The sequence below is a fragment of the Dermacentor albipictus genome, chromosome 1, assembly GCF_038994185.2.
Source record: "Dermacentor albipictus isolate Rhodes 1998 colony chromosome 1, USDA_Dalb.pri_finalv2, whole genome shotgun sequence".
Taxonomy (NCBI): domain Eukaryota; kingdom Metazoa; phylum Arthropoda; class Arachnida; order Ixodida; family Ixodidae; genus Dermacentor; species Dermacentor albipictus.
Window position 1 is genome coordinate 72,356,745 of NC_091821.1, and position 14,897 is coordinate 72,371,641.

At 43.6% G+C, this 14,897-nt stretch overlaps 1 protein-coding gene across 6 annotated transcripts in view; it reads right to left on the reverse strand.

Annotated features, from left to right (window-relative positions):
* The window catches only part of Vav (Vav guanine nucleotide exchange factor), a 271,587-nt gene that overhangs the window by 18,632 nt on the left and 238,058 nt on the right, over positions 1 to 14,897 (reverse strand). For all 6 annotated transcript variants that reach the window (XM_065434440.1, XM_065434441.1, XM_065434439.1 and 3 more), the window contains 3 exons: positions 14,378 to 14,487; positions 13,133 to 13,189; positions 5,953 to 6,212 (listed from right to left, as the gene is read on the reverse strand). In XM_065434440.1, the coding sequence (XP_065290512.1) occupies positions 5,953 to 6,212; positions 13,133 to 13,189; positions 14,378 to 14,487 (427 nt within the window). The remainder of the gene's footprint in view (positions 1 to 5,952; positions 6,213 to 13,132; positions 13,190 to 14,377; positions 14,488 to 14,897) is intronic.

The window sequence follows — 14,897 nt, forward strand, 5'->3', positions numbered from 1 at the left end:
TGTTTGCCCAGAGCGTTGGCCTGGTCTTCCAAGGTAGTCCCTCGGTCGTCCACTAAGGGCAAAGGGTGGATTTGTTCTCCCTTTATCTTTCTTACACCATTCTATGCTTTGAACTCTTGGGTGTAGGAAGTGATGCCCGAGAGAAACTTCTCCAAGCTAGCCTTCCTTGCCTGTCTCCGTGTGCGCCTTCCTTGAAATTTTGCCAGTTTAATTTCTATGAGGTTTTCTGCAGTCGGGGAGTGACGCAGCAAACCTCATGCTTTGTTTTGTTTCTTTCGTGCCAGTCTGCACTGTTCATTCCACCAGGGAACCCGTCTTTTACATGAGAGTCCTTGTGTTTGTGAAATGAATTTTTCTGCTGCGTCGAGTATAAAACAAGTAAAATATGCTACTGCTTCATCTATGCTAAAATCGGTGATAACATGTCGTGATAAGTGAGTTGATTTCTTAAAATGATTCCATTCGGCGAAGGCTAGTTTCCACCGGGGGGGTATGTGGGGGGGTATTCATGTTGACGTATTGAATTTAACATTACAGGGAAGTGGTCACTTCCATAGGGATTTTTGATTACATGCCATTGCAAGTCCGGGAAAATTGAAGCAGAGCCAATTGACAGGTCTATTGGTGATTATGATTTATGATGAATATTATAATACGTTGGCTCCTTCTTGTTGAAGAGGCATGCACCGGAGTTCACAAGAAAATTTTCAATGGAACGACCTCTCGCGTCACATCGCGAGTCTCCCCACATGGCATTGTGGGCATTAAAATTGCCTATGAGTATGTAGGGGTCCGGAAGCTGATTAATTAGGTTATAAAAATCACTTTTTCCGAGATGATAATTAGGGGGTATGTATATGCAACATACAGTGATCAACTTATTAAAAAGAATTGCCCGAATTGACACTGCCTCAACGGGCGTGTGAAGGGTGACATGGTGACAAGCTACGGACTTGTCCAGAACTATTGCTACACCGCCAGACGAGGTATTCGTCTCATTGCGGTCTTTACGGTAGATGGTGTACTGGCGAAGAAAGTTTGTGTACATTTAAGATGTGTCTCCTGAACACACAGCACCTTTGGGTTATATTTGTGTAAGAGTTCGTTAATGTCATCAAGGTTGTTGATGAGACCTTTAAGGTTCCAGTGTATTATTCGCGTAGCCATATTCTTCGTCTTTTTATGCTGTGTGCCAAGAGCAGTCAAGTTGGAGAAATCACTTACGGAGCCTTTTCAGGCCCCGTGATTCGGGTTTTGTCTTTCTTGAAGGGGTCGCGAGATTCACGCCGCTCCCGAGGCGCTAGATGCGCCATCTGGCTCGGGGTTGTGTCCATCAACTCTTGGGAGCCGCTGGACTTCCGCTCACACGAGCAAGGCGTTTTCACCGTAGGCCTTGCCTCGAAAAGCAGGGCTTTGGAGGCCACCAACCCAGAGGTTGATGGGTCCTCCTTGAGGGACGGCGCAGCAGTGCTGGCTGCTGACGCCAAGGGGGCTGGTGGCACGGCCACAACCACACTATTTGTGGGCCGGTCCAGAACCAGAGTCTGCTGCGACGTTGCTCCCTTGCATGTCGCATCAGCATGCCTTGAGGTATGGAAAAAGGAAACACGTTTCTGCGCTTCTTGAAGTGAGATGTTCTCTTTGATTTTCATTGTGATTATGTCTTTCTTTTTTTCATCTGGGGCAAGTTCGAGAGTATGCTGCATGTCCACCATCACAGCTGGGACAGCAGAGTGCGCCACTACAGTTGTTGGATTCGTGTTTGTGTTCACCACATTCTGCACAGGTCAGTTGGCCACGGCAGCTTTACGAACCATGGCCATATCTTCGGGGATTTGGGAGGTAAGGCCTGACTCGAATTTTGGTATATCCCGTTTCTAGGGTTTCTGGTAGCATGCTCGATGCAAAGGTGAGATGCTTAGTTTGAATATCTTGGTTGTCTCGCTTGATCTTTATTCTTTGCACTTGAATCACATTGTGTTCTTTCCAGCCCTCCAGGAGCTCTTCCTCGCTCAGGCTCAAGAGATCTTCATCAGAGATTACTCCTTTACACGTGTTCAATGATCGATGGGGGGGTAACAGTGATTGCCACATTACGAAATGCTAAGAGATTGGAAAGTTTGCCATGCTGTTGAGTGTCACGGACCTCAAGAAGAAGGTCGCCACTGCCCATTTTCGTCACTTTGTAGCCAGCACCTGGTGTGTCGGTAAGACATTTAGCTACGATGAAAGGTGAGATAGTTCTGTCTTTTCAGGGTCTTGACTGTGTATCACATGGAAGCGGGGAAAGCACTGGCTGAATATCTGAAAAATTTTTTCGGTGCGCCCTCTTTTTGAAAGAGGACAATTGGAAAGAGGGGGAATGACGTCTTAGTCATGTAGAATTCATTTAATTTTGGTAGCTATGCCAGCCATCCACCACCGAGCCCAACGAGGTGACGTCACAAGTACGAGAGGAAACGCAGACGCCAACTGTACGTAGCTACTATAACCTAACATAAAGTACCCAAGGTTGGATACATACACCAGGTTAACCCTTGCCACCTAGAAATTCGGAAGTGAGAAGAAGTGATAGGAAGACAGGAAAGAAGAGACAGCGAGAGGGAAAGCAAAAGATTGAATAGAGGGACAGGAAAAGGCGACTGCCGATTTCCTCCAGGTGGGTCACTCTGGAGGTGCCGTCTATGTGAAGCAGAGGCCGAAGAGGTGTGTTGCCTCCGCCGGGGGGCCTTGAAGGTCCAAACACCCAGCATCGGCTCAACCCCCAGGATCCCCCTGTCCCTAGACACAGCTAAGCCGCACACGGCTACACGCAGGAGGGTCCAACCCTCATGTGCTCAGGTACGTGATGTCGCAACACACCAAACGCCTGCTAACGCAGACGCCCCTGTGGGGCTTGCATACAAAAACGCTACAGTATTCATTTGGGCTCAAACTGGCATGAATAAGCATTTAGAACTCACTTCGTAAAAACACAAAATTCGCACGAAAACCGCACATCACATGAACGAGCTATGTTTTACATATATTTCTTTTATAAAATTTTATTGAAGGCAATTGCTTTATTAAGTCTAACATTTCCTTGTTTTAATTTAGGAGCTTTGGAATTTTATACCTCAAGCTTTGCATCCCATAATTAGTTTTAATCTTAGGTAGTTTATAGTTAATCACACAAAAGTTACGGTCTGTGGTTGTTTGAAGATGGATAGACTCAAAATTTGCCCAGTTTTCTTTAATTTGCGTGAACATATAAAGTGAGAGCTTCTCTGTATAAAGAAGATTTGGTGGAACTAATTTATACCTGATTTTATATGGAGATGTGGTATCATTGAAGTGGACGCGTTCAAGAGCACGAACAGCAATTTTTTGTAAAACCTCTAGTTTATTTAAATTTGTCATCGTTGTAGAGCCCCATATCAGTAAGCAGTATTGTAAATGGGTCTGAGTTAATGCATGACATATAACCGGTGTTATGATTGGGGGTTCAATCCCATCGCTCGTGATCTGTTGTCAAGATTGAAGTCCGGCATGAATTAGAAGGTAGCTGGCCCATGCCGTTGTCCAACTTATCCACGCTGAGGACGTTGATGAAGGGAAGGACTGCTTCTCATCGAGAACGAGGAATATGGGTTTATTTACAGTATTTATATCAGTCTAACATGACTGTTTGAGAAAGTACATCAGTCTAACATAACTGCTTGAGAGAGAATGTCCTGAGCAGCCACACAACAGCGGTTTTTAAACACTCGGTCCTCTCCCGATACCCAGGTGATGGAAACGGCCATCTAAGCACCGTAGGCGAGTTGACGAGGCACCGTAGGGGAGAACGAAGCACCGTAGGGGCATTTATTCCCCGAACTGCAGCGTGCCCGCCGGCCGCCCATTTTCTAGCGTCTTGGTTGGCGTGTGGGAAGGGGTGTCAGTAGAAGTTCCCGCGGCTCAGTAACAATAGTTGGTCCGCCGAGCCCGTTTAGTTACAATGGCGACTTCGGCAAACTCTGCTCCAGCGACAGAGAGTCGAGGACGCACGTATTGTTGTTCACACACAGTCGACTTAGTCACGCCGTGGCTAGAGGTGTGCGGCGACGCTCCCGGAATGTTGCCGCCATAGTCGCAACTGGGTGGCAAAACTTGCACTGCAGCTGGCCGTTCTTAACACCGGTTGTAATCTGTTTGGAATTAAAGAACCTATTTTTCATAGTGTGCCAATTGTTCAGGATACCTTACTTTGGAGATGGGATATGTGGTCATTCCACGATAAATATTGCTGAAAAAATACACCTAGGAACTTTATACTGCTCATTTTTTCAAGCACTGCATCTTCAAAGCACAGGTTGAAACTATTATTTATATGCGAGTTTTGAGTTCTGAAGATGACATATTTCGTTTTACTTGTATTTAACTGTAACCCATTTGCATCTAACCATAGCGATAGTTCTCTTAGTAATATATTAGCTTTTAATTCAGCCTGTTCCAAATTTTTACTATGAAAAAATTAATTTGTATCGTCGGCGAAAAGTACTGTCTCCTCAGTATGGGGTATGTTACAGATGTTATTCACATAGAAAAGAAATAAAAGGGGACCTAATATCAAGCTTTGGGGTACTCCTGTTGTGATTATGTTGTGATCTGAAGAACAACTGTTTAATGTCACATATTGCTTGCAATTTTACACTAAATGTCCATCGTCCTTACACTTAGCACTTTACTGCTGTCTATGGACATGTCGTCCTCCATGCTGTCCAGTGTGTATTTGACAGTCCAGATTTCTCAAACAACTCTTCAACAATTGCACATGGGATGGTGGCCCATGCTTAGACTAAATATTCTACTATTTCATCATGTGACACAAGCTATTCTCCAGAATGTCAAAAACATGTGATGCAGCATGCTGCTAGCTCAGTGTTTAAAATTACTTATCTCTTGAATGAGCTTTGATAATTAAAGACCGAAAGCAGAGTGTCGTGATGCTGTGTGAAAGCTTAGTGTGTTGCCATCTTGTGATGGCAATGGCAATGACCATAGGTGAATGGCGGGTTAAGGGAGGGTAGTGCCTCCCACAACCCACCCTGCCTGCTTAGTGCATTGAGGGCACAATCTTTAATTTTTCTAACGGAATATGAAACTGGAAGCAACGTTGCTGCAGATGCTACCATGCGATCATGTTTGCATCGTAGTCCGATAGTAGGGGTGCAGACAGGTATTTAGGAAGGGGCTAGAATAAGCAGCCTCTTTTTCCCCAAGTCAGGGTATTCCCTTTCATAGCAAGCTAGATCTCAGTGCAGATAAAACCATCAGTGAGGTCTGATCAAAGAAGACCTTTCGTTGCAGTACCAACACCTTAGAAGTTCCTCTTGGAAATGTCCTTTCAGGAAAAGATTTAAGAAAATTCTGGTTTGATGGAGATGGAGGAGGGGGGCACTGTAAAGAGTAGTCTAAACCCCTAATTAAAAATTCTGAAACCCTAATAAAAAATCGAATTAGCCTGTCTAACTAACAAAAGTGTACATTATGGGATTTTACATGCCAAAACCACGATCTGATTATGAAGCATGCTGTAGTGGGGGGCTCCGGAAATTTGGACCACCTGGGGTTCTTTAACGTGCACCTAAATCTAAGTACACGGGTGTTTTCACATATTGCCCCCATCGAAATGCGGTCACCATGGCCGAGATTTGATCCCGCGACCTAGTGCTTAGCAGCCCAACACCATAGCCATCAAGCAACTGTGGCAGGTTTAACAAAAGTCTACTGCATATGAACAAACAAATAAATAAATAAATAAATATGAATAACTGCAATTTAGCTCTGCATGGCATTCCTTGCATTTTACAACCACCAATAAGACAACTGATATGACTGAGAGGAAAACTATAAGTCTTACAATAACATAAAAATATCACTCTAGCCAGGTTGCTAAAGTGGCCACCACAAATACCAGGCCGCACTCACTTTATGCTGATAGCATAGCCACCATTCTGCTTGGCACTTATGCGCAACAGGAAGGTGCCACTGGGCGACTTTTCCAGCAGGGCAGTAGCACCTTCCCTCTCCATGGTGCCAGCAAACCAGGGATACTCTTCAAGGTTGAGGTTGACGTAGCCATCGCGACTTGGGGGCAAGGGAGGTGCACACGACTGCATGCCTTGCTGTCCCGAGCTGTAGCTCCTGCCCAGGGGTGCGGGGCACTCGTATGAGCCCCGCTTGTCCAGCTGCACAGGGTGGCAATCATCGGTTAGTATGCTCAGATAAGTAAACAGATTGTGAGTGCATACAGAGGCAGGCAGTCAGGATAGCGCGCTATGAAGTGTGCAAAAATTTATTGCTGCCTGTGTCCCACTGGTGTGGGATGCGACACTATTGTGAAACGCTAGTGCCAGGCCTGAAATCTACACGCATCCACAAAGTTTACGAAGGCAGCCAAAAAGTCACTTTTACCACAGGTGAGAAGACTAACCATTCTGAATAACATTGAGTCACTTGACATTATTAATGGCCTAACATTATCTCATGAAGTTTTATTTTTACATGAAATATAAGGTCCCATGACTGTGGTCATCATGGGCATGAAAAATAAAAAGACGGGTTTGTTAGATACGAGTGAGTCTGGTGCATATAACAGGTACAATTCAACTGCTTTAACCATTTCAAAATGTTTACACAAGGAACGGCACTTTGTGCAACCCAGCTGTCCTTTTATTCCAAACACTACCTACAGAACTCCAGACCTGCACAGGTGTCCCTTCTCCATCGTGTGTCTAGTTGATCACTTTTGCTGCTAGGGACAGACCGCACGAAAGGAATGGTGCTCGTTATACCTTTTTTTTTATGTCTGCTTCTGTAGTCTGTTCCAGTGCTTATGCTGCTATTTCGGCAGGCACAAGGCGCTTATATTGTCTGAATGCATAAATTCATAAAAATAAATAAAGAAAATGATATTTGCTAATGTTTTGCATTTTAATAGCAAGATGAGAGCAGGGGAGCAGTGCAAGAAAGAAAAACAAAGGGTACAGGTGGCAGATGGTATACAGTAAAACCTTGTTAATACGTAGTTCGCAGGGAACATGGATCAGGTACGCACAGGAATCATACCAGACATGGCAGATGACCAGCTATAGACTTACCAGCCAGAAAAGAACTACATCTAAATTCTCACTCAAACACATAAGCAGACAAGCTTTATTTGTGAGCAGGCAGCAAAAAATCTGATTTTCAAATGCCGCCGTGGTGGCCTTTCAGCAACAATGGCATCCACAAACTCAGCAAGGCCACGAGCCAGTTTCTCCATCAGGCCACACTTCTCTGCATACACCCTCATGATGGTCAACGCACGCACCACATTGGATGTGAGAGGGCCATCATCCACTTCCATATTGTCATTGTGGACTATGTGGAAGCGGAAGAAGCTATGGGAGCATGAAACATGTCAAGGCCACTATGTTTTAACGTCACTATTGGTGGCGACTGCAGTCTGTGAAAGGTCCATGCACTGCAGTTTCACTATCCATGGTCTACGCACACGACATTTGTCTGATTCTGCGCTTGTATGCACCGAAAAACTAAGTCAATACTACACACGAACTGTTTGGCATACAGTTAGCGACTACGGCTTAAGGGGAGAAGAGGTGTTTAAAAACATTTTTTAAAATTTTTTTTACTAAATTTAATAAAAATTCTCAACCAAAGCTTTTCATGCTGATTTCAAAAATATAATTACTTTTTAAATTGACAGTGATTCCAGATATAATTAAGATTAGTGACTACCCATTGTTTATCAGAACAATCTCAAGAAGAGTATCAGCTAGAATGTTCATATGGTTGGATACTGCAAAGTGTAAGGAACACAAATGTAGGACTACTTTTTTTTTACATTGCAGGTATTACCAATTTTAGAGCAATCTGAAGTTTAATCTCCAGACATGGCTATCATGTGGTTCAATTAGTAGCCAGATTTAAAAATTTACAAAAGTGAAATTTTAAAAATCTGCTCCTAGCACTGTAGGCAGAGTTCTGACTGGTGTGGTAGAAGTCTGTTGCCAGACTGCCAGCCAAATCTGACGGGAAAAAATACCGTCAAGTATAGCGAATGCAACGACGACGTTTCCGAAGTGCGCAGAGTTACCAGATCAGGAGTACTGTATTTACTTGCATAATGATCGCACCCCTGAATTTTGTCGTCAAAATTCGATTTTTTAAATTTCCCATGTAATGATTGCACCCCGAACTTGCCACAGCGATATGTCGTGTGCCAAGTTTAGCTAATAATGATCGCGCTTACCATCTGTCGAATGCTACGCGAACGACTCTTAAAGACAAACCAAGCGGTCTGCACGCACCAAACATTCTTAAGTAGATGCCCCATTTCATTACTTTCATCACTTTCCGCACTTCCATGACAAAAAGAGGTACAACCAAACTTGCCTTTATTATGTGTCGGCTTTATAATGGTTGTGGTCAACAACAACAAAAAAGGCGCTTTTCGATTCTTCTTATCTGCACTCGTGGGCACGCAACAAATCGCGAGCGGCAACGATAACAGCCACGTTTACACTGATACGTTAGAAGTGTACCCTATTCATACGCCGACGCTTGTAACACACCTAAGATATTCGCCCACCCTTAGCGAAAACGTACCGCATTAGGATAGTAGTGAAGACAAATGCTGCAGTTTCCGCAGCATGCCGGCCATGTGTTTCTATGCCACTGGCAGCTAAGCGTGCCCATCTGTTTCTGTCCCCTCAAAGTGGACATGGCTACGTTATTGCCACAAACTTGCCGATATTAATGATATTATTAATTACTGATACGGAAGAAACTGTTTCAATGCACGTAATGTACTCACGAGAAGAAAATAAATAGCGTTCGGCGCGTTCAGCTTGCTCCGCCGGCCGCCATTTTTGTTTTGGTGTCCCGTACTACACACAGCGGCAGCCGCCTATTTGTTGACCTGTCGTCATCCCGCAGCAAATGCGGCATGAAAAAAATATTTTTTTCTTCTCGCGGGAAATTTAACCCACGTAATGATCGCACCCCTGAATTTGCGTCAATTTCTTTTACAAAAAAGTGCGATCATTATGTGAGTAAATACGGTATAACATACGCACACTCTCCCAGCTCCCGATGGTACTGTAAAGTTGCTGCATAACCCATGTGTTGCTGGATGCGGGCCCTGTTCTCTGACGGTACGAATTGCTTTCTTTAGCTGCGCATGCTGTGGCTGGTCCGTACGGGATAAGGCTTTCGCTGGATCTGAAAGCGAGGCGCGTTGCATAACACTTGGGGCACTTTCTATCTATGCGCGCGATTGCCACAACGGTAGGAAATGGTTGCATTGCTTTGCTTTGCATAGGCAATCTCCTGCGACTTATGCTGCCCGCAATACAGACTTTTCTGAAGCTGAGACGTGTTGCATAACACTCGGGGCGCTTTCTATCGCTACGCGGGATCGCTGCAACGGTACAAAACAGTTGCATGGCCTTGCTTTGCATGGTGACAGACAAGAAGAAGAAGCATGTGTATTGTGCAGGTAACAGTTGCATGGCCTTGCTTTGCATGGTGACAGACAAGAAGAAGAAGCATGTGTATTGTGCAGGTAAGAATAACTTGCAGGTAGCGATAGATCTGCGCCAGAGCTCTTTAGTTTCGTAGAGATCAGCAGGCGTGCTCTTGCCACTACGCACATCTACAGCACTAATCGTGAGCACGTTAGCCAGGAGAAGATGTTTGATTGCACGGCAGCGACTCCTGGCCTTGTTGGCCTCATAATGAAGCCTTCGAATTTCTCGACGATGTTTGGCTTGAAGAAGCACATATGCCACAATGAAATGGAGCACACGGTCAAATTCTTCAGGATCGTTGCTTGAAAGCTTTGAAGCTGCGAGCACCATTTTTTAAATTTTAATGCTTTGGCTATGCTATGGATTGGCTGTCGAGCTAGCTTCGGTTTCAAACAGTTTACGCATGGGTGCAACAATGACATTCCTGAAGTAAACTACATAAAATATGCCTACTAATGTTTCTCACTCAATTTCATAAACTTCAAAAATCTCTGCACATTTAGTCTGCTGCTCTAGAATAGTGTGAAATACCAGCTCATACAGTATTGCCCGTTTGCATGCAGAAACAAACCGCACATTTCTTACACATTTATACCCATATCACACGAGCTCCCTAGATAATTGTTTTCATTGTATTACGACTGGCAACCAAACTTAACCGTTTCACTGCAGCTATTGCCATCGCGAAATTTAATGTAATTAAGTAGGCGCATGTAGCAGCGACTGAAATATAATGGCATTAAGAAACTTAAAGTCTTGCACTTTTAATGTCATTAACCTTGCCCGTGTGATACGGGTATTAATGTGTAAGAAATGTGCGGTTTGTTTCTGCATGCAAACAGGCAATACTGTATGATCTGGTATTTCACACTATTCTAGAGCAGCAGACTAAATGTGCAGAGATTTTTGAAGTTTAAGCAGTCAACTTTGGGAGCCAATTGACCCATCATAGATTTGTGACATCACTGCAACTGTGTTCGCAAAAATCAAACTCTGCAAGCAGTTGGTCACAGCACAACAGCTGCCATTCTAATTACAATGCCGTATCAGTTGGCCCCAGCCAACCATAGAGTAGCAGACGAACAGTCATAAAACCAACACCAACAGCCAACATTTGAATGAGAGTTGGTGCAGGCGCACATATAACCCGGTTATCCGTACAGGTCTGGAGTTGCAGTAGGTCATGATTTTGAACTTCAAAATAGGAGAGTCTTCCTTGTCTGGAGATACTACAGTTAAGCCTCGATATAATGAAGTCAGTAAAAGCGGCAATTTGCTTCATTATATCAAAATTTCATTGTAATAAAAGTCGACATTTTATGCGAATAAGGACAGTCAGTCACCAATCGACATTTCTTACACAAAAATGGTCGCAGAATTTTCTGAATAATCAGGCAATCGAAAAAATCAAATTTGAATGAGAAAAAAATTCATTTTGATAAATGTAAGAGTTGGCGACGAATGATACGGTTTCATGCCACGTCCATTGACTATATATTCACATCGGTGGTATTAAGCGAAGCCATCCACGCTTATGCGTGCACTCTGGCCCCACGGCTGATAGCGTCGCCCGCACTGGGATGACACTATTGGGAAAAGCGCTGGCAGCAGGGAGTGAATGCTTCGTCTACCTCTCGCTCCAACGAGTCATCGAAACTCGAGATTACGCAACTTCCAATACTAAATGTGCGGTAAGACAGCTTACATGGCGCCACGCCTTCTTGGCACGCTCGCTCTTTGCACACGTGGCACATTACCTCTGAAGCAGGGTGCACGGCTGCGTATGCGCTCAGCCGCGCTTACAGCCATGATCAGCCACGGCCAAGACGTGCCTGAAATCGAGATGCACACCAACTTACCCCTGTTACAATCAGCCTGCGGGGGCTGGCGATCTTCGGAGAAGCGACCTCCGAAGCCTTCCCACACCGCTACGACAACTCGCTTTGTAAAGACGACAATGAGCCGCGTCAACAGCCGTACGGCGCCGGTATGTCTAGACGCGGTCGGCGGACTAAGTATTGTTAGTGGATTCGCCATCGCCGTCAAAGTTTGGAGCGGGGGAACTCCTGGAACAAGATGTTTTGCGGTGTGGTCTCACGGGCCCCAAAAGCCGTCACAGTCAATGGACAGACGCGGCGGCCACTGACCGCGGGGTCAACTCCGAGATCAAGATGCGCCTGCTTGGGTCAAGACCTTTGTCTGCAAGAACCCTCTCCCCTTGGTGTGTTCAGTGAAACCTGTGCGGAAGTGAGTGTGTAAACCCTCCCCCTCAAAGGCGGGTCGGCTACGGTGACTTTGGACGCTCCCATTGGTCGAAGGTTGAACAGCCATTTTCCCTCACCTAGGGATCTAGGGAGGACAGAGTGTTTATAAGCAGCCGTTGCGCGGCTGCTGGGTGTGCATTCTCTTTCAGTCATGCTAGACTGATGAACTGTAACATTCTCCACCCTTCATGTAGATATTGTACATAAAACTTAAATTCCTTGTTCTCGATGAGAACAAGTCCTTCCCTTCAACAACGTCCTCAGCGTGGATCGGTTGGATAACGGCATGGGCCAGCTACGATCTAATTCATGCCCGACCCCAACTCTTACACCCCCCACTTACTAATTTTGGAGCCTTTAAGGAACATTAAAGGTGATCTCACAAAAATAGAATATATTTAAAAATTGCCACATTCAGTGTGCAATGTTGAAGCTTGATGAATATTTATGAGAGGGCTCTGCACATGACTCTTTTGAAAAAGCTGAAGCATATGAGAAAGTGCATTGGAAATTATTTTACATCTATGTTTTCTTTGTTTTACAAAGAAAACATAAGAAATCTATTGGTCCTGATGGTGTTCTGAGAGTATTCTTGAGACGTTATGCAGCACAATTATCTAACTAATTACATCTTCTACATTAACATTAACATCTTAACATTAGCTAACTGATTACATCTTCAAATCTTTGCCGGCTTTGGAAGAAGTATTGGATGAATGGCGTAAAGTATGCATGCATCATTCCGATACATACCACCCTGTTCCAATAACCAGCTCGTCTTGTAAGATGTCTGAACATATTATTGCAAATTACACAAACGATTTTCACAGTGAAAACAAAGTGTTAGCATATCAGCATGGTTTTAGAGAAGGCATGTCTATAGCCACACAATTAGAACCAAGTGTGCATGAGTTCTTTAGTGTTGTTGATATGCATGGTTAAATTAATGCTTTCTGATTAGATCTATGTAAAACAATCAACAAGGTGCCACATGGTAAATTATTGTGCAAATTGAAGCACTTAAGTCTGCCCTGCACAGTTATCAGATGGATCTCATTTTACTTGAAAAATGACAGCAGTTTGCCAATGTTCCAAATTCTTCCACTGCGCATCCTGTTACTACTCAAGTTTCTTGTTAATATTAATTTACACATATGATTTTATCGACACGCTACTAAGAGAGGTTTCAATTAGTCTTTTTGTAAAACATTGTGTTGTTGAAAAGATAAGTTGCACAAATGCTTGCATGCCCTAGCAGCCAACAATTCTGTCACATGATGACTCATGTGAGAGACTACTGAATTTCCTCACCTCTTCAACACATGCAGCAGGAAAAAGGCCCTCTTCTGTTGTCCTTTGTAGGCGGCCCTGGTAAGTACAGGAGCACATAAAACCATAAGAGTGACAACAGCACAAAATAAAACAAAATTTTTGTAAGAAGAAGTTAGAAGAAGAATGAATGATGATTAGGTTTTTAATAGGAGAATGCTTAATTAGTAAATTAAGAAATAAGGGCTCATAAGTTTGTGTGACATATAGCTTGAAATTAATTGTCTTGTATTGTGAAACACAGCTAGTACAAATTTTGATGCAAAACAAATTACAGTACTAGACATTTGCTGTGTACATTATTCATGGACACAGCAAATGCAACATTATGTTCACTGCTCAGCAATACAGGCAACATTTATTTTTTCAGTGCTTATTTATGGCAACTGAAGTGTATGAATATGTAAAAAAGGTGGTAATTAGAGAAGAAAACTATAGGCAAGCAACATTCCCCACATTTGGCCACAGGAAGTGGTAGTGTCAAATCTTTACAAGGAATGCTCTTTTTGCTTGATAATTAGGTGATTGCAATCACTGTGCAGAGCAAGGTCTGCAATATATGAAGGTTCAGCACTAGATACCAGCAATCATTAAAGCTCAACAGCAATGAAATTTCTCTTTGGCCAAATTTGGCCTTTATAATCAAGTGTTTGGGGCCTCCGAAATCCTTTGTTACACAGGTTGCTTCATTGTACAGACCATGCACCACACCACTCACAATTGAACAGATACAGAATTATTCCTTCCTTATACAGGTCATCTTATTGTAGAGGTGCTCAACTGTAAAAGTACATACTACTGAAGCAATCTTAGCAAAGCTGCAGGGCTGATAATTGCCTAATTTTCTTGTTAGCAGCCTTTAAATAGCACCTAAGCAACTGATGTGTGCATTTGGTGGTTAGCGTATATGACGCAAGTACCAGCACGTTGCCTCCGAGATTTATTTCACCGTGCCGAGGGTAGTAGTGGATGGTGCCAAATCTTTGATTTCACCTCCAGGAGCTGCGCGTTCCGAGACATGCATCACTTTTAGTGAGCGGTAATGGCAGCTTTCTTTTTTTTTTTCTGTTTCGGTAGAAAAAACATCTACTGGAATCGTTTTCTGCTGCAAGCCTTTCACAATGCATTCACTTATATTTCCAGCGTGAAATTTTCCAAGGCACTGCAGCCCAAAATTTTTTTACAGTTGGACTTCAGAGCATGAAGCTTGAGGTGTGAGCTGCTTACCTCCCAAATGGAACTACTGATTTTTCTGAGAACTTCAATGACGTCATCAGCAGCAAATGATAGGTACCCAAGGCTGGAGCTGGTGAATGACTGTTTGGCCTTTGCTATAGCTAGGAAACAAAACACAAAATTGAAACTGCTTCAATATGGGCAAGACACCTGTACAGTATAACATCATAAAATGATCAATATGTTCAGCATAGTGGCAGGAAATAGCTTTGAATGACTTCCTGTTAATTTCTGCAACAAGTTTTAGGTTTGTTTGACAAGCCTATTGTGTATTATTCTACCTTCCTTGCATTCATAGCATCGGTTGTGGCCACAGAAAGAAACCATAGCACTGCATATGTAAGAACATTTAATGTCGTTTCCCAGAAGACCAACACATGAAAAGCCATTGGAGGTGGCAATGGTCACAACCAGACCATAAGAGCCTGCAACTGCCTTGTGATTTCTGAAGTTGTCTCATTGATCTTTTGTTTGCTTGTTTGTTTGTTTACATTTTGACATGTTTGCTGGT